The sequence below is a fragment of the Mobula hypostoma genome, chromosome 26 (genome assembly GCF_963921235.1).
Source record: "Mobula hypostoma chromosome 26, sMobHyp1.1, whole genome shotgun sequence".
In the NCBI taxonomy this organism is placed as follows: Eukaryota; Metazoa; Chordata; class Chondrichthyes; order Myliobatiformes; family Myliobatidae; genus Mobula; species Mobula hypostoma.
In genome coordinates this window covers 26357026-26379556 of record NC_086122.1, presented here as the reverse complement: position 1 = coordinate 26379556, position 22531 = coordinate 26357026, and the positions used below count along the sequence as shown (strand labels likewise).

At 41.4% G+C, this 22531-nt stretch overlaps 1 protein-coding gene across 1 annotated transcript in view; it reads left to right on the top strand.

The window, feature by feature from the left end:
- The first annotated feature begins 4894 nt into the window (after positions 1-4894).
- Positions 4895-22531, top strand: part of LOC134338206 (protein argonaute-3) — a 109245-nt gene continuing 91608 nt past the window's right edge. Inside the window, exon 1 of the mRNA XM_063033875.1 lies at positions 4895-5255. Coding sequence (XP_062889945.1) covers positions 5237-5255 — 19 coding nt within the window. The 5' untranslated portion in view covers positions 4895-5236. The remainder of the gene's footprint in view (positions 5256-22531) is intronic.

Here is a 22531-nt window from a genome sequence, read left to right as displayed (position 1 = left end):
TGATCTGCCAAAAGTTAGTTTGTATGTACAGGTTGTGTATAAGTCAGGCATTCATAAACTGGGGGTGTCGGAGGGGATTTATGCTGGATTTAATTGTTTTGTATCCCAAGAATTGAATGATTTGGCTGGGGATATGAACATAGTTTTCCAAGTTTATTGACCATTATGAAACCAGCTAATACTGAATACACAGGAGGAAGGAAGTCAAGATGGTTCAAGGTGGTGTTGCTGAGCTGAGTTGAGTGGGTCAGCATGTTTCAAATGGAACATTTAAGTGAAATACATTGAGGTCATCCAGTTTGCTGTGCATGGAGTATAGGGCAAATGGTGAAAGACTGTATAGAGTTGACACTTGAAAGGATTTGAATGTGCCTGTACCACTAGTCATTAAAGCTCAATGTGTGATTGAGAGGCAAATGATAATGATGGCTTTCATTATGGGAGGATTTGATTGCAGGCCTAATGAAACCATAGAATATTACAGCACAGAAACAGGCCTTTTGGGCCTTCTTCGCTGTGCCGAACCATTTTTCTGCCTAGTCCCACTGACCTGCACCTGGACCATATCCCTCCATACACCTCTCATCCACGTACCTGTCCAGGTTTTTCTTAAATGTTAAAAGTGAGCCTGCATTTACCACTTCATCTGGCAGCTCACTCCCACCACTCTCTGTGTGAAGAAGCCCCCCCCCATGTTCCCTTTAAACTTTTCCCCCTTTACCCTTAACCCATGTCCTCTGGTTTTTTTCTCCCCTAGCCTCAGTGGAAAAAGCCTGCTTGCATTCACTGTATCTATACCCATCATAATTTTATATACCTCTATTAAATCTCCCCTCATTCTCCTACGCTCCAGGGAATAAAGTCCTAACCTATTGAACCTTTCTCTGTAACCCAGTTTCTCAAGTTCCGGCAACATCCTTGTAAACCTTCTCTGCACTCTTTCAACCTTATTAATATCCTTCCTGTAATTAGATGACCAAAACCGAACACAATACTCCAAATTCAGCCTCACCAATGTCTTATACAACCTCACCATAACATTCCAACTCCAATACTCAATACTTTGATTTATAAAGGCCAATGTACCAAAAGCTCTCTTTATGACCCTATCTACCTGTGATGACACTTTTAGGGAATTTTGTATCTATATTCCCAGATCCTTGTTCAACTGCACTCCTCAGTGCCCTACCATTTACCTTGTATGTTCTACCTTGGTTTGTCCTTCCAAAGAGCAAAACCTCACACTTGTCTGTATTAAACTCTATCTGCCATTTTTCAGCGCATTTTTCCAGCTGGTCCAAATCCCTCTGCAAGCTTTGAAAATCTTCCTCACTGTCCACTACTCCTCCAATCTTTGTATCATCAGCAAATTTGCTGATCCAATTTACCATATTATCATCTAGATAATTGATATGGATGACAAATAACAATGGACCCAGCACTGATCCCTGTGGCACACCACTAGTCACAGGCCTCCATTCAGAGAAGCAATCCTCCACTACCACTCTCTGGCTTCTTCCATTAAGCCAATGTCTAATCCAATTTACTACCTCTCCATGTATACCTAGCGACTGAATCTTCCTAACTAACCTCCCACGCGGGACCTTGTCAGAGGCTTTACTGAAGTCCATAAGACAACATCCACTGCCTTCCCTACATCCACTTTCCTGGTAACCTCCTCGAAAAACTCTAATAGATTTGTTAAACATGACCTACCACGCACAAAGCCATGTTGACTCTCCCTAATAAGTCCCTATCTATCCAAATACTTGTAGATCCTATCTTTTAGTGTTCCTCCCAATAATTTACCTACTACCAACGTCAAATTTACCAGCCTATAATTTCCCGGATTACTTTTAGAGCCTTTTTTAAACAAGGGAACAACATGAGCTATCCTCCAATCCTCCAGCACTTCACCCATGGATACCGACATTTTAAATATATCTGCCAGGGCCTCTGTAATTTCAACCCTAGTCTCCTTCAAGGTTCAAGGAAATACCCTGTCAGGTCCTGGGGATTTATCTACTCTGATTTGCCTCAAGATAGCAAGCACCTCCTCCTCTTCAATTTGTATAGGTTCCATGACCTCACTACTTGTTTGCCTTATTTTTATTGACTACATGCCAGTTTCCTTAGTAAATACAGACGCAAAAAACCCAGTTAAGATCTCCCCATTTCTTTTGGTTCCATACATAGCTGACCACTCTGATCTTCAAGAGGACCAATTTTATCCCTTACTGTCCTTTTGCTCTTAATATACCTGTAGAAGCTCTTTGGGTTATCCTTCACCTTGACTGCCAAAGCAACCTTATGTCTTCTTTTAGCCCTCCTGATTTCTTTCTTAAGTTTTTTTTTGCACTTTTTATATTCCTCAAGCACCTTATGTTCCTATACGTACGGCCAGATTCGGGAACAGCTTCTTTCCAACTGTGATAAGACTGCTGAATGGATCCTGACCCGGATCTGAGCCATTGCCTCTCAGTTTTTTTGCGCTACCTTACTTTTTTTGGCCTACTCCTGCACCTATTTTCTATGTTTCTGTTTTTCCATTTTTCTATTTTCTACGTTATACATCTCTCTCTTCTTCTTTATCAGAGTTCCAGTATCCCTCGAGAACTAAGGTTTCTTATTCTTACTCACTTTGCCTTTAAACTTGACAGGAACATACAAACTCTGCACTCTCAAAATTTCTCGTTCGAAGGCCTCCCACTTACCAATCACATCCTTGCCAGAGAACAACCTGTCCCAATCCACGCTTTTTAGACCCTTTCTCATTTCTTCAAATTTGGCCTTTTTCCAGTTTAGAACCCCAACCCGAGGACCAGATCTATCTTTATCCATGATCGAGTTGAAACTAATGGTATTATGACTAATGAAGATTTTTTTCTTTTTTTTTGCAGCTATGAGATACAACTTACACATTGTGAATGTTTTGGTTTCCTTCCCTAAGAAAGATGTGCAGAAAAGACTGGATTGCTTTCAGAACTGGTGGATTTGCAGTATAATGAGAGTTGGAGTAGACTGCAGCTGTATTCTTCGGAACTTAGAAAGGTAGGAGATCTCATTAAAACCCATAAAATTCTTTTAAAGACTTTACAGGCTAGGTGCAGGAAGTATGTTTCCCCTGACTGAAGAGGGTATCAGGGGTATCACAATTTGAAAATAAAGAATAGGCTGAGATGAGGAGAAATTTCATAATTACTAAAAGTAGCAAACATTTAGAATTCTCTATTCCATTCAGCCATGGAAGCTTGATTGTTATAGTTTTTGGAAACATGTCGATAGATTTCAAGGAATTAAGAGAAGCAAAGGATAAGTGGTCAGTGTATAGAAAAGGCAGTGTGATGGAAGATCAGCCATGAATCCTAGTGAATGTCAGAGCATTAGGACCTACTCCTTTACTTCTAATGGTCTGTCTTCTGCAGTGAAACACTTTGGAGGGATTGAATTACGAACTGTTCAATTTGTCAATGATAAAACATCACCAGCAGAATTAAAGTCCTTTTGGTTAAGAATTAGTTCAACTGGACAGATGGTCACAATACCCACACTCTTGTGTTTCCAGTTTTACTGATAGTGGAGTACCAAGCCGAACTCGGGGTAAACAGTTGTTTGTGTCAAACCTTGAGTATTCATCCATCCCTAAAATGAAAAGAAAAATCTGGAGAGGGAAAAAAAAAGATTTGTGGATCTGGAGAGGGGAGAAAAAAAGAACACCCCACAGGCTGGGTAGCATCTGTTGAAAGTGAAACAGTTATCAGATCCCTTGCAGAACAGCAAAGAAGAGCAGACAAGTTAACATCAAGGGCAAGGGACAGTGTCCCCTTTCTCCACCAATCCTTGATACTAACTTGTTTTCTTTCCTTTAGAGTTTTGATGAAGTATCTTTGTCCTGGAACCCTAATTCCTTTTCACTTTCTACAGATGCTACCCAACCTGCTGATTGTTTGCAGCAGTTTCTGTTTTTATTCCTCCACCCCAATTGGTAACCTGTTTTCAGAGGTACTGCTAAGCCAGTTTTCTTCAGTGTATGGGCAGTACAAAACTATATGTATTTACCATCGTGAGCTTAAAACAATAACCTGTAAAGATCTTTCCTTCTATATTTTACATGTCTCAAAGCTTTGGAAATACATGAGCAAAGTATTTTCTTGCCATGCTGAAAACAAATTGGTACTTTCAACCACAAGTCATTTTCCCAAATGTTTATAACTTAGCAAATGCAATCAAATGGATTTTATAAAGATGAGTACACGAATAATGTTTAGAAACTTCACAGTTAATCTGGTTGTCTTTTTTTATTGATTACAGTAGAAATTTCACAAATGACATCTACCTTTTGCCATTGACTCCAGTGCATGTCAGAGCATTAGGACCCGCTCCTTATCCCTACCTTTTAAAAGTTCAACCTTCTGCGTTCAAACATCTCAAAGAGGGATTGAGTTGCAAACAGAAATTTGTATGAAAAGAGACACCAGTCCTGATGAAGGGTCTCGGCTTGAAACATCAGCTCTATTCCTCTCCATAGATGCTGCCCGACCTGCTGAGTTTCTCCCAGCATTTTGTGTGTGTTAACTTTTTACCGTAGTTGTTTTAAGTATAAATGATGCCCTATGAGGACGAAAAGTGCATGGGTTACATAAGTAATCATTACTTAAAACGGAATTTAATAAGGAAAACCGTGCCCACTCTCCGCAGTATCAGCGAACAAGAAAGGTGAACATCGGCGAAAATATTTTTAATTTATAAAAAACTTCCGAGAGCCCAAACAACATGGAATACGCGGTGACGTCAGACGCAACGCAGAGTTTATGAATAGTAGGCGGGCGGTGTGACGCTGTAGCTTCGCCTGGAAAGTTTATGAATCAGGCTGGAAAAGCGTCATTTCCGGCGGTTAAGTGACGGCGCTTCCGGCTGGTGAGACGCCGTAGGTGATAATAAAAAAAGACGAAAGCGGCGGAGTGGAAGTGGCGAGTGAGCGGGCGGGCTCGAGGAACGGACGGGCAAGTGAGGGAGGCCGCGCCGCACCTTTCCGGCTCTTCAGCCCGGCCACAGGCATCCCCCGACCGGAGAGTTGCGGCCCCGCGCTTCGAGAGCTGCGCCAGCCGGGAGAGGCGTTTGTCCGGAGCCGGGGCTCGCCCGCCGACCGGCTCGTCCTTCCGCCGGCCGCTTCCCACCCGTCAGGAGGTCGCTGCACACCCAGCCAAGGAGCGTGTGTAGGGAAGGGGCTCCATGAATGGAAATCGGAACCCCAGGTACGAGGGGCCGCGGGGCCGCCGCGCCGGCGGGGTGGTGGTGGGGTGGGGGGGGGGAAGGTGCTGGAATGCGCCCTGAAAATGGGCGACTCGAGCCGCTAATGATCGGCCTGCCGGAGAGAGAATCAAAGTTAATCATACGGCCGGTTGATGCATCAAAAGTCTGGTTTGCCATCCCTGGAATTGCGCCTTGTGTAACTCGGCTGCGGGGGATCGGCGTTTGTTGGGACGGATTAGCAGTCTCGGGGGGAGGGAGGGAGCGAAGGGAATCCAGTCACCCCCACCAGCGGGAAGCGAAGCATGGTGCCTGAGACCGGCCGCTGGAATGGGAAACGGGCTGTCATCGTTCGTTTTATTAAGTCTTCCATTTGTATTCTAACTGAGATCGAAACTAATTCAACGGGGAATCTATTAGTGTGATTTAAAAGGCAGGAGTCTTCATCTTGCCTGCATTTATGAGCAGCAAGTTGCACAGAAAACAATGGCAAGGTGGAGAACCACGGAATAATAATTTCCACTGAATGCTTGTGATGAAGTAATTTGACCCGATGTACTAATTGGATTCTCATTCAAAATCTGATTTAATTACAAGGTAATTTCTAATGTGCCGGTTTTAACTTTTTCTCAGTATGGCTGTAAACTGAAAATATTAAAAACGCTACTTTCTATCCTTGTAAATTTCTGATTATTTACTGACGATCAAAAATCCAAATGAATTGGTACAAGTTGATATTTATGCTGCAGGAATTAATTCATTTATCCAACATAAAATTTATCCTGACAAATGCCAATTAATATTTTTCTAGCCATTCAAATTAATCATACAATATTAAAAGCTTAACATATTTTGCTTAAATATAAGACTTTCAAAACTGATGCAATAGCGTTGTAACATCAGAAAGTGATTCTGACTAATGAGGTTTGATTAAATTTCTGAAATGTTTGGAGGTATTTACAGTGATTGAGTAATGGATAAGTCGACTGTGAGGTTTAACAAACACATTTATTAAGATATTTGACTGAAACATTGCGTTGTCATATGAAGAGTATTTGATGCTCTGGGCCTGTAGTCTCTAGAATTCAGAAGAATGAGGGGTGACCTCATTGAAACTTAATGTTGAAAGGCCTCGATAGGGTGTGGATGTGGAGAGGATGTTTCTTATGGTGGGAGAGTCTATGAGCAGAGAACGCAGTCTCAGAATAGAGGGGTGTCCTTTTAGAACAGAGATGAGGAGGAATTTCTTGAGCCAGAGAGTGGTGAATCTGTGGAATTTATTGCCACAGGCATCTGTGGAAGCCATGTATTCAGGCAGAGTTTGGTAGATTCTTGATTGGTCAGGGATGAAGGATTACAAGGAAAATGGGGCTGTGAGGGAAAATGGGTCAATCACGATGAAATTATAGAGCAGACTCGATGGGCCAAATGACCTAATTTTGCTCCTGTATCTTATGGTCTTAAGGAAAGTGGTTAATAATGCCTTTCCAAAATGAACTCTCAAGTGCGTAGTATATTGTTTCAGTTAAGGTGAAAGTTGTTTTGATAACTTCTGTCTTCGTTGTAACTTGTAATAGTTACCTTTTACACTATGTGTCCTGGATCTGAAGTAACATTCAGTTCTTTACAGAATTGATACTATATTTTATATAAAAAATAATCCTTCCGTCTATCCCAAAGTTTTATGAACACTAGGTCTGAGCAGGACAGATTATGGATACAGTACTGAGAATCTAAGCGTTGTTCTAGCTTCTAAACATTGAAGCAGGTAGTGTATTCTCATATTAATTTGGTGAAAGTGCTTGTCTTTTAATTAAATATTCTTTTAGCTCAGGGCTCCCAACCTTTTTAGTGCCATGGTCTCCTGCTATAGCCCCCAGGTTTGAGAAGCACTGTTTTAGCTGAACTGCATCTGTCCAGAAATGTGGTAGATGAACTGAAGTTTTCCCAGCTCTTTCCTGGAATTATCCATGGACAGGAATGCCTCTGTGTAGTGCTTTTGTTCTGTTCTAAAAAGGTATCTGTGGACTTTGCTGACCTGAGTTGTTGAGCTCCGTATTGTTTTAAGGTTGAAAGGATTTGGGCAATGAATATTTTCAATTGTATTGCTCTGATTGTTCCACCAATAACAGATTTTTCTCTCAACTTTCTTTTCAATAGAAATGCGTATCTGCTTTGGAGATAGATATATTCAAACCAGTGGAAGTCCTTTTGACAAATTTCAGTTTAATTTGCTGAACAATTTTAACTTGACCATTTTAATGATGGACCAAGAACAGAGGTGATGAAGTATTTTGCTTTAGTTGCAGCAGTGCTAACTTGGCAAAATCAATTCAAGTACACAGAATGATTCTGGATTTCAGCTACCTAAAATGGGAATATTTGATGATTTCCATCGGAGCTGTTCACGTGAGTCGCCTTCTCAATGGTGCCTCAGAAGTGGAAGTCCCTTAACTTTAATTGAATCATTAGAGTAAGTGATTTAGCAGGAACAGAACTCTTGACATATGCTGAAGAGAATTTCTGATAACAGTACAAACAAAACTTAATAAGTGAGGGAGCATTACTAATGTTTGGAATGAATGTGGCCAAATGTAAAAGCTGGCAGTGAAGATAATTACCAGGAGCAGTGGTCGTAAAATGGTTTGATTTAGCATAGTTATGGGAAATGAAAACATTAGAAGTGAAACGTTTGCACTCGTGAAGCATTCCTTGCTAGAGGGAGTTGGGATCAAGCAGAAGTGGATAGGAAATGGGTATTGAAATTAGATCGGTGTTAGAGTGTTGGGAAGAATCCAACAAGTGGAAGGTTAGAACACAAATGTGCCATTAAAAAAGGAACAGTATTCTGGGAGCATACAGGATAATGGGTGAAAGAAAGCTGAAAGCTCAGTATGGCAGAAACCTTAGAGTACAGAAGATGCAACGTTAAATAAAAAGGAAATTAGAAAGGTAAAGTGGCTGCTTGCAAAACTCTCAGCAGGTAAAATCCAAAGTAAACTTAAAACCGTAAGATATAGGAGCAGGATTAGACCTTCTGTCCCATTGGGTCTGCTCCACCATTATCATGGCTGATCCAAATTTCCCTCTCAGTCCCAATCTCTCCCTTCTCCCCGTATGCCTTCATGCCCTGAGATGTTTTCTAAATGTCTGAGCAAAGAGGCATGGGAAGAAAGCAGAGAATCCTATTGGAGACCAAAGCAACAGGCTGAGTGCATGCAGAAAGGGTGTAAAGTTCTGAATGAGTACTTAACAATGGCCTTCATGGATGGAAGGATGATTTAGCATTGATATTAAGAAGGAAGAATATGAAGTGTTATAAATAATGATGGACACTATTTATTAAAGCATCTGGGATTATTACGTGGATGAACATTTTTGCACTCTTAAAAGAAGCAAAAGAGGAAATATCATAGGCTCTGACTATAATTTTCCACTGCTTATTGGTAACAGATGTGGGGCAGGGGGATTAGAAGATGGCTGTTGTCGTACCATGGTTCAAAAGGAGAGAAGGTTGACAAGCCAGGACAGGACAAACAGGACTGATACCAGCTGCAGGAAAATGTTGGGGAAAGCATTTTGAGCACATCACAAGTCAGCATTTGGGGAGGCACAGGTTAGTCGAGGACAGTCATGGATTTATATAGGAAGGTTGTGTCTAACTAATTATGTTTTGAGATGACAAGGAGTGTTGATGAGGGCTGAGCATTTGATTAAAAGTTGTCTTCAGCAATGGGGTAATGGTCGTTGGGAATTAGTGAGCGAGGAATTATGCGTATCAGAACTTACAGGACTTGCCACTCAGTCCCTTCTGCACATTCCTGAAGGTAGTAGATTTGGTATATAAGGTAGTTAAAAAGGCATTTTGATGTTTTTATTAGCATGGGATACTAGAGTAGGAAGGTCACAGGTTGGTTCTGATCACCACACTAAAAGGAAAATGTGACTGAGCTAGAGAAGGTGAAGAGAATATCTATGGGGATACTCCCAGAACTGGAAAATGACAGTAATCAGGAGAGGGTGTCTAGGTTGGATTTGTTTCCTTTGAAGCAGAGGAGGCGAAGGAAGGTTTCATTGAGGTGTATAAAATTATAGGAGCCCAGCCCAGGGTAAAGAATAAGCCAGTTTCATTTAGCAAAGGGGATAGTACATGGGCAAAAAATTATCTTCCTTGGTAAAAGGATTAGATTTGAATTGGAGACAAATCTGTTCCATTCTGAAAAGACCTGAAAGGGTGAATAGATGTGTGGATGATACTTTGAAGAACGGTTTTTACAAAGCAATGGGCTGAGAGCTGAGAGGTGGAACCTGCCAAGTATTCAGTTTTCAGTCAACATGGACACAATAACCTGATCAGCTTGCTTCTGTGCTATAAATTTCTAAGATTCTTAATACCATAATGTTGGTTGTCACTGCTGTCTCTGGCAATGCAGTCCTCAGTTTGGTCGGTGTGCTGCTGAGTCATTGCCAGGGATGGGTATTGAAGTGCCCCATCTGGAGTATATTCTCTGCCCTTGCATCCAACTGACGTGCAGTATGGAGGGATGTTTTTCATCTGCTGTGGGAGCGTGGTAGATGCTAATCGGCAGGATGTTTTCCTGCACTTGTTCCCTCTGTGCCAGTTCACCTGTTAGCTTGGGACTGCATGTTACCCAGAGGGTGTTGGGCTGCAGGACTCTGAGACATTAGTTTATCAGTCTGCACGCATCAGTCTTTCGTTTGGCTGGAAGGCAGGTCAGTTTTCCTAATGTTGGTACCAAATGCCCGTGGGAAAGACTGGAGGATTGTTGTGTCTGGGCTGGTATTTTAATAGAGCTTAGTTTCTGATTTTAGCTTTCAGGTCAGATTTACATAAGTAATGAACTAAATTTAATTCTCTCCCCCCCCCCCCCAAGCAGTGGTAAATTTTGATGTTGATTGTGGATCAATAAATCTGGCCTCTATCATGACTGTCAATCTTCCCTTCACTCCAGTAGTCCTCCAAGATTGCAGCTCTGAGAGAACGCTGGGTAGTAGGTCGAATTCTTCAACTTGTGTGGGCGGATATATAATTTTACCAAGGAAGGAAATTCATTATTCCTACCACACCACTGAATACTTAATGTTACATTTCTGTTTCTTGGACTTTGTTCAAATTATTTGGTAGGTTTTCCTTTAAAAATGGCATGCATTATTATCTTTTTTTAAAAATGAGGATGGGAAATAAAGTTGCACCAGGAGACGAGAAAATCTAACTCAGTTTGAAAACTTCTGAGTATTCTGGCACTTGCAAGAACAAGGCACTGCAGAAAGCAACCTGAGGCAATGTTTGATCTGCAATGTTAACTCTGTTTCTACAGTTGCAAGAAAATGTTTGTGAGCCCTTTGTAATTAACTGCTTTTCTGCATTTTTTACTTAAAATGTGATCTGGACCTCATCAGAGCCAAAACAATGGATGAACACAATCAGCCTAGACTAGTAACACACAAACAATTGTACTTTTCATGTCTTTATTGAACAGATTGTTTTAATCATTCACAGTCTAGGCTGGAAAAAGTATGTGAACCCTTGTATTTAATAACTGGTAGAACCTCCTTTAGCAGCAATAACCTCCACCAAACATTTCCTGTAGCTGCTGATCAGACTTGCACAATAGTGAGGAGGAATTTTAGACCATTCCTCCATTCAAAACTATTTCAGTCTATCAATATTTTTGAGGTGCCTTGCATGAACAGCCCTCTTCAGGTCATGCTATCTCAATTGAGTTAAGGTCTGGACTCTGACTTGGCCATTCCAAAACACACATTTTCTTCTTTTTAAACCATTCTGTTGTTGATTTACTCTTGTGCATTGGATCATTGCCTTGTGTTGCATCATTCAACTTCTATTAAGCTTCAGGTGATGGACCTCTACCCTGCCATTCTCCTGTAAAATATTTTGATACAATTTTGAAATCATTGTTCCCTCAATGATTGCAAGTTGTCCAGGCCCTGAAAGTTTTAAGGTGCTTTGAAGTAGGTGCACAGGGGATGTCGGGGGGAAGTTTTTTGTGCAGAGTGGTGAGTGCGTGGAATGGGCTGCCAGCAGCTGTGGTGGAGGTGTATACAATAGGGTCTTTTAAGAGGCTCCTGCATAGGTACATGGAGCTTAGAAAAATGGGTAACCCTAGGTAATATCTAAAGTAACTATATCTTCAGCACAGCATTGTGGGTTGAAGGGCCTGTATTGTGCTGTGTGTAGATTTTCTGTGTTTGTCTATTATTATGACTCAGATGAAGATCAGACCACATTCATGAATAATTAATGCAGAAAACCAGGTAATTGCGAAGGGTTCACAACCTTTTCCTTGCAACATGGTTCTCAATATTTTCTGTTTTTTTTAAATTTTGATTGGCTGAGATGCATACTTGTGTGTAGTTCGTATTGTATAAAAGTACATTTTGAGATTTGTTTTGATGTGAATTTAATCTTGATGCTCATGGTGGATTTATGTAAATATATCGATAGTTACTTTTTAGCAACATCGTAGAACATGCTGAAGAATGACCTGAGATAATTCCAACATCTCTAAAGATAGAATATTGAGACTCCAGTTAATGTTTTAAAGTACATCCTGAATGGGAGGGAGGTGAAGATGCTTCAGAAAACAATTGTACTAAGTAGTACATTGGGAAGTAAAGGGACAGGAAGAAACAGCCAGTCCCTACTGGATTGCAGATTTTGGGTGCAGGAGTTTGTAACATTGCATATCACTGAAATAGTCAGAGCACTAGTGCACAGAAGCAAGCCCATCAGCCCGTCTCATCCACGCCAAACTATTATTCTGCTTAGTCCCACTGACTTGCAGCTGGACCATAGCCCACCATCTCCATCGATGTACTTATCCAAACTTCTTGTAAGTGTTGAAATCAAACCCATAGCCATCATTTCCACTGGCAGCTCATTCCACACCCTGACTGAAGAAATCCCTGCTCGTGTACCTTTTCAACCTCTAGTTCCAATCACTTACTCTGTCTATATAAGAAGATTGCAATCTTACTATTGGAAAATAGCAAGGAGTGCAAACATTCAAGCATCTAAAATAAAAATGTTTTAGATTTATGTTTTGGGCAGAGACGAGGAAAGAAGCCTAGATTGGCAAGGTGCAAACCTCAGATGGCGATTAGGAATCTATTCGTAGTAGATTTTTCATGTCCAAAAGAGACTGCATACAAATGTTCTTGTTACAGATGGGTAAAAGGAACTGGGAGGGTTGAAAATATTGCATCCAAAGTTAGCTGATGGCCAAATAGATCACGGCTGTTGGTATTATCTGATACGGCACAAGAGAGTGACTGATCTAACTCAGGATGGGTGAGGCAAAGAGTTGAGGTCGAACAGCTGTGCAGAAAGTGAACCTACATACCCAGATATCATACTGCCTCAGAATAACTGTAAGTCATATATAACATATAAATTAGCTGCTTAGTTCTTTGAGCACTTCAGAATCCAACATGTGTAGTAAGTATTTTGAATACCCATTGCTTTTATTTTATACAACTGGGTATTCTGTTTGTGCAGACATTACTGGACCTCTTAGCTCTCTTGAGAAGTAATCCATCATTTCTTATGGCACTAAAGTGCTGCCCTTAATCAGCCACGTTTACAAGTTTGATTGTGTCATGTAGATGTGGTTTGACAGCATGTGTACAGTTTGAGATAGTTTTATAATAAATTACAGTTACCATAACTAATTCTATGATTTTGCAGCCAGAAGCATGGTAATTGTGTTATAGCATATTGTATTGTAATTCTGTTTACTATTTTACTGCATTATATCCACATTTAGCAGGAGGAATGTTTGTAGTTTATTAATATGTCTGATTGCATCCTGAAGTGCTTTCAGCAATCTGGCACGTTTCATAGGGCAGATTATGCCAATTTTTGAACCAACAATCTTTTCTAGTTTCTTTTTTACCCCTTGTAATACTGCTAAGGGGCAGGCAAGAAAAATTCTCATTTCTATATTAGTGAACTTACAATATTGAAGCATTTACTTTTAATTGGTGGAGGTATAGACTCAGTGGTTACTTTTATTAGGTACTGCCTGTACTAATAAAGTGGCCACAGAGTATGTTCATGGTCTTTGGCTGCTGTAGCCCATCCACTTTAAGGTTCAACTTGTGATATCAGAGATGCTTTTCAGCACACCACTGTTGTGACACATGGTTATCCGGTTACTGTTGTCTTCCTGTCAGCTTGATCTAGTCTGGGTATTTTCCTCTGAATCTTATTAACAAGGCATTTTCACACACACAACTGCTGCTCACTGGATGTTTTTTGTTTTTCACACCATTCTCTGTAAACTCTAGAGGCTGTTGTGCGTGAAAATCTCAGGAGATCAGCAGTTTCTGATCTGAGGTTCTGCAACCACCTTGTCTGGCACCAACAATCATTCCACATTGCTTCCCCGTTCTTATGTTTGTTCCAAACAGCACTGTAATTCTTGTTCATGTTTGCATGCTTTTTGTGTATTAAGTTACTGCCACATGACTGGCTGTTTGGATATTTACATTAATGAGCAGATGCCTGGACGTACCGAATAAAGTGACCGAGTGTCTAATTTGCCACTTCCTTTTGCAGAGAGCAATCAACATGAGCAAATTTAGTTCCTTTTATTCTTGTGAACTTCTTCGATATCAGCAGTTCTCATTTATTTCACTTGTTGATGTTATTTGTTCGTGGCGATAGATTATAGCAGAACAGAAAGATGCTTTACCAAGTCGTATTCACATCCAAGCTGAAAGAAACACACGTTGATATAGTCGTATAATCTTTTCCAAGCAGTGCATTTGGAGCTATCATGGTAGATTATTATTTTCACCAGCTGAAATTAGGGCATTTTATTTTCAGCAGGTGAAGACTTCCCTTGATTTTAAAAAAAAAGCTTATCAAGTTAGCTGTGTTGCATTTTACAAGAAATGGAATGTCAATAATGGAGATTAAGGAAATGGTAGAAGTACAGACAAGTTAAGAACTCTGAGGCACTGATGTCCAAGTACCTAATTTTCAAGTCTGATGTGCAGGGACTGCAAGTAATTAGAAAATTCATCACTGTTGTTACTTATTCACAGGGAATTGTCTACAAACCAGAGGTCACTGTTTTAAAAATAAGAGCCCCCTTTTTGAGAGAGGGATTGGGAATTTTTTCCAGTGTTTCAAGGGGAGTGGAAGCAGACACTTAGAATATTTTAAAGGCAGAGGTAGATGTGTAATAAGCAAGAGAATGAAAGGTTAGCGTGGGTACTTGGGAATGTGGAGTTGCTGTTAATATCAGATCAGTCATGATTTTATTAAATGGCAGAGGCTGATTCATGTTTGTAAGTAAATGGACAAAAAGATGACAGGTCGTTTACACTACTGTGCAAAAGTCTCAGGCTAGGGTATCTAAGATTTTTGCACAGCACTGTATAACAAAGGGAAAGGTAATATTCACCTTGGTCAGAATAAAAAAAGGCCTAGTGTTATTTAAATGAAGTGCGATTATTAAACAATGTCTTTAATATAAACATTGAGATTTAGGTGAGTGCTTTTTAAAAAAGTACATGAATGTATAAAAAAAGTATCTACCATGATAGGTGGTGCATCAGTCTTTTGAAGACTTGCTCCATTATGCAGAACTTTTAGTGACTCTTCTGGTATTGCTTATACATGTCTTATCAACAGTAGTTTGGAATTGTTTTAGACCGATTCTTTGAAGTGTTTGTATAAATGGTAACAAGTTGAGTTGCAAACAACAGGAATTTTGCAGATGTTGGAAATTCAAGCAACACACATAAAAGTTGCTGGTGAACGCAGCAGGCCTGACGAAGGGTCTCGGCCTGAAACTTCGACTGCATCTCTTCCTAGAGATGCTGCCTGGCCTGCTGCGTTCACCAGCAACTTTTATGTGTGTTGTAACAAGTTGAGTTGAATAGGTTCAGTCTATGAGATGATCTCATTGAAACACAAGGTTTTCGAATCATAGTGTGGAAACTGTTCTGTAGTCCACTGAGTTCATGGCAGTCACTAAGCACCTGACTACCCCCACATTCCTCCCACCTCTCCCTAAATTCCGCTACTCTAGTACCCACAGGGCGACTTAGTGACCTGTGAACTAACCAACCCGTGGCAACTTACTGCCAGTGAAATGACCAACCTGTGCATCTTCGGGATGTAGTAAGAAATCAGAACTCCTGTGGGAAACCCATGTACCATCATAACGAACGTGCAGAAAGTACTTGAGACCAACAATAACCCTGTGTGTCGGAGCTGTGGGGCAGCCATTGTGATGGTTGTGTCGTTATCAGGCTCTGACAACATTAAATGCTGTGGAGATGTTTTCCCTAATGGGGAGATCCTGAAGCAGAGGCATAGTCTCTGGGAAAAGGGGTCAGCTGCTTCAGACTGGACAAGGTGGACAAAGCTGTGAACCTATGGAATCTGTTGCTTGGCAGACCAGTGGCTGTTGTTGTGAACATATTTAAGGTTGCAGCATATTTTTGGCTTGAGGCCCTCCCATAGATATTGCGTAGTAGCTGTCTACATGATACAGAAGCTGGTACGCAAGACAGGGCAGTACGATATGGAGAGCAAACTGTTGCCCATGCAGCAGGCTGCACCTCTCCCGCAGCTGATGAATCCAAAGGAACGGCAGAGGTCAATACAGTTTAGAACCAGCACAGTTGCAGGAGACGCCAGTCGGCGTTGAACTCAATGTTGGACTGCCTTCAGAAATGTAGCTGCAGATTTTTACCACACGGTTTTACCCCCAGAGCCTTCCCCTTGAATGGGTATAGCCGCAAGACAGTGGAGGTTTGAGATCATAAGTTTTCCTCCTCCTCCTGGATGAGCTGCCAACCACAGCTGACGAACCCCATCAGTCTGAAGCGAGTGGTTTTAAGGTGCCAGTAACCCGCCCTTGCTCCTTCCGTTGTCAGGAGAAATGGTTCCATTGGGCTTAGTAGCTAAGCCAGGAGCTGAACTTAGTTGCCAGAGGTGCATACCATCGGGAGCATTTAATAGGTCGTGGGAGCTTATCCCCACTACCTCTCCTGGCTATAACAACCTTAAGGAACCATTTTGGATAACAAGGACATGGAAATGGAGGTGGTGCTAAAGTTCAGATCAGCCACAATCATCAACTGTGGAGTAAGGCAGAGGGATCTTGTGGCTCACTACTTTTTTTTCTTAGCTGATAGAGTGGAAACAAGAACCTGAAACCAACACTTCAGTGGTTTTGCCTACCTTGCAAATAAGGTAATACTTTTCAAAACAATTTTAGTTAAGAGCCCTTAACATGAAATATCAAGGTCACCTACTTGAAGCAGTTGTTGCGATTCATTGCGGTATCTTGACTTTTTCTAGTGCCTGTAAACAAAGTTAATACTCTGAGACACCCTGAATGGAATTTAATGCAGACAAGTGTGAGGCGTTGCACTTTGGGAGGACAAACCGAAGGAAAACGTACAGTGAACTGTAGAGCTCTGAGGTCCATAGTTAAACAGAGGGGTCCGGGAATGCAGGTCCATAATACCTTGAAAGTGGCATCACAGGTTGAAAGGGTCATTCTGGCATGTTAACCTTCATGAATCAGGGCATTGAGTGTAGGAGCTAGGATGTTGTGTTGACATTGGTGAGGCCAAAATTGGAGTATTGTGTGCAGTTCTGGTCACCTACCTGGAGGAAAGATATCAATAAAGTTGACAGTGCAGAGAAAATTTACAAGGGTGTTGCCAGATCTTGAGGACTTGAGTTACAGGGAAAGCTTGAATAGGTTCAGACTTTATTCCCTGGAGTGTAGGAGAATGAGGGGAGATTTGATAGTTATACAAAATTATGAGGGGTGTAAATAGGGTGAATGCATGCAGGTATTTACCTTTTAGGTTGGCTGAGACTCACGTTTAAGGTGAAAATGAAATATTTAAGGGGTATCTATGGAGAACTTCTTCACTGAGGGTAAGGCGAGTGGTGAATGGGCTGCAAATGGAAGTGGCGGATGCAGGTTCAATTGCAACATTTAAGAGGATATGTACAGCTTGTACAGTTAAATCAGTTAGGTACCTGAGTGAGGTGGGTGTGGAGGGCTAAGGTTCGTGTGCGGGTAGATGGGAATAGGCAGAAGACCAGGACAGAGTGGACTAGATGGAACAAAGGGCCTTTGTGACTATGAGATATCAAGGGAGAATTATCAATTAATTTTTATACTGCATTAAAAGATGGTATTTTAAGGAAAATTTCAAAGGAGGAAGTAGCTCAGATTCTATTCTATAGCTTGTGGCTTTAGGAAATAAATGCATAGCCATAATTCAAATTCAGCTGAATACAAATAAAGTCATCAATAATTGAAGATGTGGGTCAGCAGCTTCCAAAAAAAGTGCTGTGGGATTATAAAGGGGCAAATCAGTACTCTGATAGTGGATTGAGAGAAGAATGCTATGCCAATACTTTTTTTTAAACCTCAGGCTTGCTGAATGTTTTGTTTCCTGTAAAGACATTGATTAAAAATGTAGCCTTTAATTATTCATAGGATGGATACTTTGCACAAGACTGGCGGTAGTTTATGATCGCGATTTATAATTTCTGAGGTTTTGTTTTATTCCTGTCGTGGGGTTTGAACAATCAATCAATCCAGGGCTTTGGGTTTTTACTAAAACTTTGCTTGAGATATTACTGTATTATGCCCCTCTTTGTTGTGTCTCTCTTACACAGCTTCTCAGGAGCTCAAAGCTGTACCACATTCTTAAGTTTTCCTGCTGTTATCTCAGAAGTATTGCTGGTCTTGTGCCATCTTTGGCAGAAGGAGAGAATTTTCTGTCAGCCTTAAAAGACAGGTGTATGGGGTTGAGTGGGATACAGGATCAGACATGATGGAATGGCAGAGCAGATTCAATGGGCTGAATGGCCTAATTCTGCTCCTATGTCTTATGGTCTAAGTTCATGAATTAAACATTTCTGTCATCTACGTTTCCAGAGGGATAATTTTGAGGCGGCATGAATTTCTTTGTCCTTATAAGCAAGTTGAAACGTTGTTGGGATCTCAGTATATACATGTTTGCATTCACTAGTGGGCTTCTAGGTCAACACTTAGAATTTACCACTTTTGAGATAACTGTGCAGTGAACAGCTCTTCACAACAACCTCTGGAACCATGAAGTACGAAACAAAACCAAATTGGTTTGAACAGGACTGTGTGTGATTGTAACATCAACTTCAGTCATTGCAACGCCAGTGTCTGATTGCAGAATAAGCACTCAAGATTACTGCTTGTTACTCCTAAAGTGACATAAAGCTTTCACTGGAATTTCAGCTATGCTCAAAGTTCAAAGGTCAACGTAAATTATCAGTTGCAAGATTTCTAGGTTCAAATAAGTATGTGAACCTCTGGGGTAATGCTTTTGACAAAAGCTATTTGGAGTCAAGTCTTCCAATCTGTGAGATGAGGTTGGAGGTGTGGATTGTAGAGGTGACAGAGCCTGCTGTTCTCAAGAAAAATCTGTTTATGTGCAGCATGCCTCGATCAAAACAACTTTCAGAGGACCTTAGAAGAAGAATTGTAGAGATGCATGAAGCTGGAAAAGGCTACAAAGGCATTTCTAAAGACCTGAGTGTTCATCTGTCCACAGTAAAAACAATTGTCTACACATGGAAGAAATCCAGTGCTCTCCCTAGGAGTGGATGTCCTGCAAAGAGCACAATGTGCAATGTGGAAAGTGGTTGAAAAGAACTCAAGGGTAACAGCAAAAGACATGCAAAAATATCTAGAACTTGATGTTGTCTCTGTTCATGTGTCCACTGTAAGAAAAACACTAAACAAGAATGGTGTTCATGGAAGGATACCATGGAAGAAACCACTGCTCTCCAAAAAAAAACACTGCTGCAAAAGACCACCTGGATGTTTCACAACACTTTTAGGACAATATTCTGTGGACAGATGAGACCAAGTTGAACTTTTGGCAGAAATGCACATTGCTATGTTTGGAGGAAAAAGGGCACTGCACACCAACACCAAAACCTCATCCCAACTGTGAAGCATGGTGGAAGGAGCACCATGGTTTGGGGCTGCTTTGCTGCCCCAGGTCCTGGACAGCTTGTAGTCATTAAGGGAGCAATGAATTCAAAATTTTATTAAGACATTTTACAGGAGAATGTCAAGGTAGCAATCTGTCATCTGAAGCTAAATGGAAGTTGGATGATGCAACAAGACAATGATCTGAAGCACAAGAGTAAATCAACAACAGAATGGTTTAAAAAGAAGAAAATTTGTGTTTTGGAATGGCCAAGCCAGAGTCCAGACCTTAACCCAATTGAGATACTGTGGCATGACCTGAAGAGGTCTGTTCATACAAGGTATCCCAGAAATATGGACGAATTGGAACAGTTTTGTATGGAGGAATGGTTTAAAATTCCTCCTCGGCCATTGTGCAAGTCTGATCAGCAGCTGCTTGAAACGTTTGGTGGAGGTTATTGCTGCAAATGGAGGTTCTATCAGTTATTAAATACAAGGATTCACTCACTTTTTCCAGTCTGGACTGTGAATGATTAAACACTGTGATCAGTAACAATTGTTACTGTGTTATTAGTGTAGGCAAATTGTGGTAGTCTATTACTCTGACTTGGATGAAGTTCAGACCACATTTTATGAGTAATTAATGCAGAAAACCAGGTAATTGCAAAAAGTTCATAAACTTTTTCTTGCAACTGTATATGTATGTGTATGCGACCCTGAGATTGTGTGCTCTGTTATACAGAGGATAAAAATATTTGATTGGTGTAAAATGTGAACATTGTGGAAATAAATTGAAATACTTAAACAAATGCAAAACTGAATGCTGATTGAATAAGGACTGCTTCTGTGTGAAAACTGCAACTAAGCAGCACAGGTTGAGCAGCCCTTATCCAAAATGCTTTGGGCCAGAAGATTTTCAGATTTTGGGATATCTGCATCTATATAATGAGATGCCTTGTGGATGGGACCCAAGACGAAACAAAATCCACTTGCATTACATATACAGCTTATCCATTTACCCCAAAGGTTTATGAATATATCTTCAGGGTATATGTACAAGCTGTTTATGTTTAAAAGTGTCAGCTGAGTCTTCATCTCTTAAAGCTTTAGGTATTGAATTCTGCAGTTTAAGAGTGTTTAAAATATACTTAAACACACTTTTAGATGAATTAGCTACTGAAAATCGTCTCGTGGAGTAAGTAAGGGGTAGAAGTACCAAGGCTGTGTTGTTAGCTATAATTGATGAAAACAGATTAAAGAGAATGGAGATTGATGGGGTTGCTCTGAAAACTGGCATAGAGGCAATAGGCGGACTTTATTCAGCATTAGGAAAACAAATTAGGGACATCTCCATACTTATAGTTCCTTCCAGGTGAAAATTACTGAACAGGATCACCAAATGCAGTTCACTTGCATTTCTTTCAATTCAGTTAACTGCATTCAGTGCTTATAATTTTCTACAATGGAGAAACCCAAATGCAAAGAGAGCAACTGCGTTGCGTAACAGCTTTGTTCATTCCATTAAATTAACCATGGGTGTTCGGTTGCCTGTCACCTGAATTCTCTATTCTACAGTTTCTGTTTTTGGATAATTCAGTGAAGCAACACAGGTTCAAGGATAACATCTTACAATCCTCAGGACATGCGCAAATTCAACAGTTTTACAATCCTAGCCTATTCACACTGTATCCACACCCATCAGTGCTGACCGGCAACCTTTCACAGTAATTCTGTTTGTCTCTTTCAGGACGTGCTGCCCAATGTGCTTTATGTTTACCTCCTCTTATTTACCCCTCGATCGTGACCCCACCAAGGAGCACCAGGCCATTGTCTCCCACACTATCAACGACTTTATCCGCTCAGGGGATCTCCCATCCACTGCTACCAACCTTATAGTTCCCACACCCCGCACTTCCCGTTTCTACCTCCTACCCAAGATCCACAAACCTGCCTGTCCTGGCCGACCTATTGTCTCAGCTTGCTCCTGCCCCACCGAACTCGTTTCTGCATACCTCGACACTGTTTTATCACCCCTTGTTCAATCCCTTCCGACCTATGTTCGTGACACTTCTCACGCTCTTAAACTTTTCGATGATTTTAAGTTCCCTGGCCCCCACCGCTTTATTTTCACCATGGATGTCCAGTCCTTATATACTTCCATCCCCCATCAGGAAGGTCTCAAAGCTCTACGCTTCTTTTTGGATTCCAGACCTAATCAGTTCCCCTCTACCACCACTCTGCTCCGTCTAGCGGAATTAGTGCTTACTCTTAATAATTTCTCCTTTTGCTCCTCCCATTTCCTCCAAACTAAAGGTGTAGCTATGGGCACCCATATGGGTCCTAGCTATGCCTGCCTTTTTGTTGGGTTTGTGGAACAATCTATGTTCCGTGCCTATTCTGGTATCTGTCCCCCACTTTTCCTTCGCTATATCGACGACTGCATTGGCGCTGCTTCCTGCACGCATGCAGAACTCGTTGACTTTATTAACTTTGCCTCCAACTTTCACCCTGCCCTCAAGTTTACCTGGTCTATTTCCGACACCTCCCTCCCCTTTCTAGATCTTTCTGTCTCTGTCTCTGGAGACAGCTTATCCACTGATGTCTACTATAAGCCTACTGACTCTCACAGCTATCTGGACTATTCATCTTCTCACCCTGTCTCTTGCAAAAACGCCATCCCCTTCTCGCAATTCCTCCGTCTCCGCCGCATCTGCTCTCAGGATGAGGCTTTTCATTCTAGGACGAGGGAGATGTCTTCATTTTTTAAAGAAAGGGGCTTCCCTTCCTTCACTATCAACTCTGCTCTTAAACGCATCTCCTCCATTTCACGTACATCTGCTCTCACTCCATCCTCCCACCACCCCACTAGGAATAGGGTTCCCCTGGTCCTCACCTACCACCCCACCAGCCTCCGGGTCCAACATATTATTCTCTGTAACTTCCGCCACCTCCAACGGGATCCCACCACTAAGCACATCTTTCCCTCCCCCCCTCTCTCTGCATTCCGCAGGGATCGCTCCCTACACAACTCCCTTGTCCATTCGTCCCCCCCATCCCTCCCCACTGATCTCCCTCCTGGCACTTATCTCCCTCCTGGCACTTATCCGTGTAAGCGGAACAAGTGCTACACATGCCCTTACACTTCCTCCCTTACCACCATTCAGGGCCCCAAACAGTCCTTCCAGGTGAGGCATCACTTCACCTGTGAGTCGACTGGGGTGATATACTGCGTCCGGTGCTCTTGATGTGGCCTTTTATATATTGGTGAGACCCGA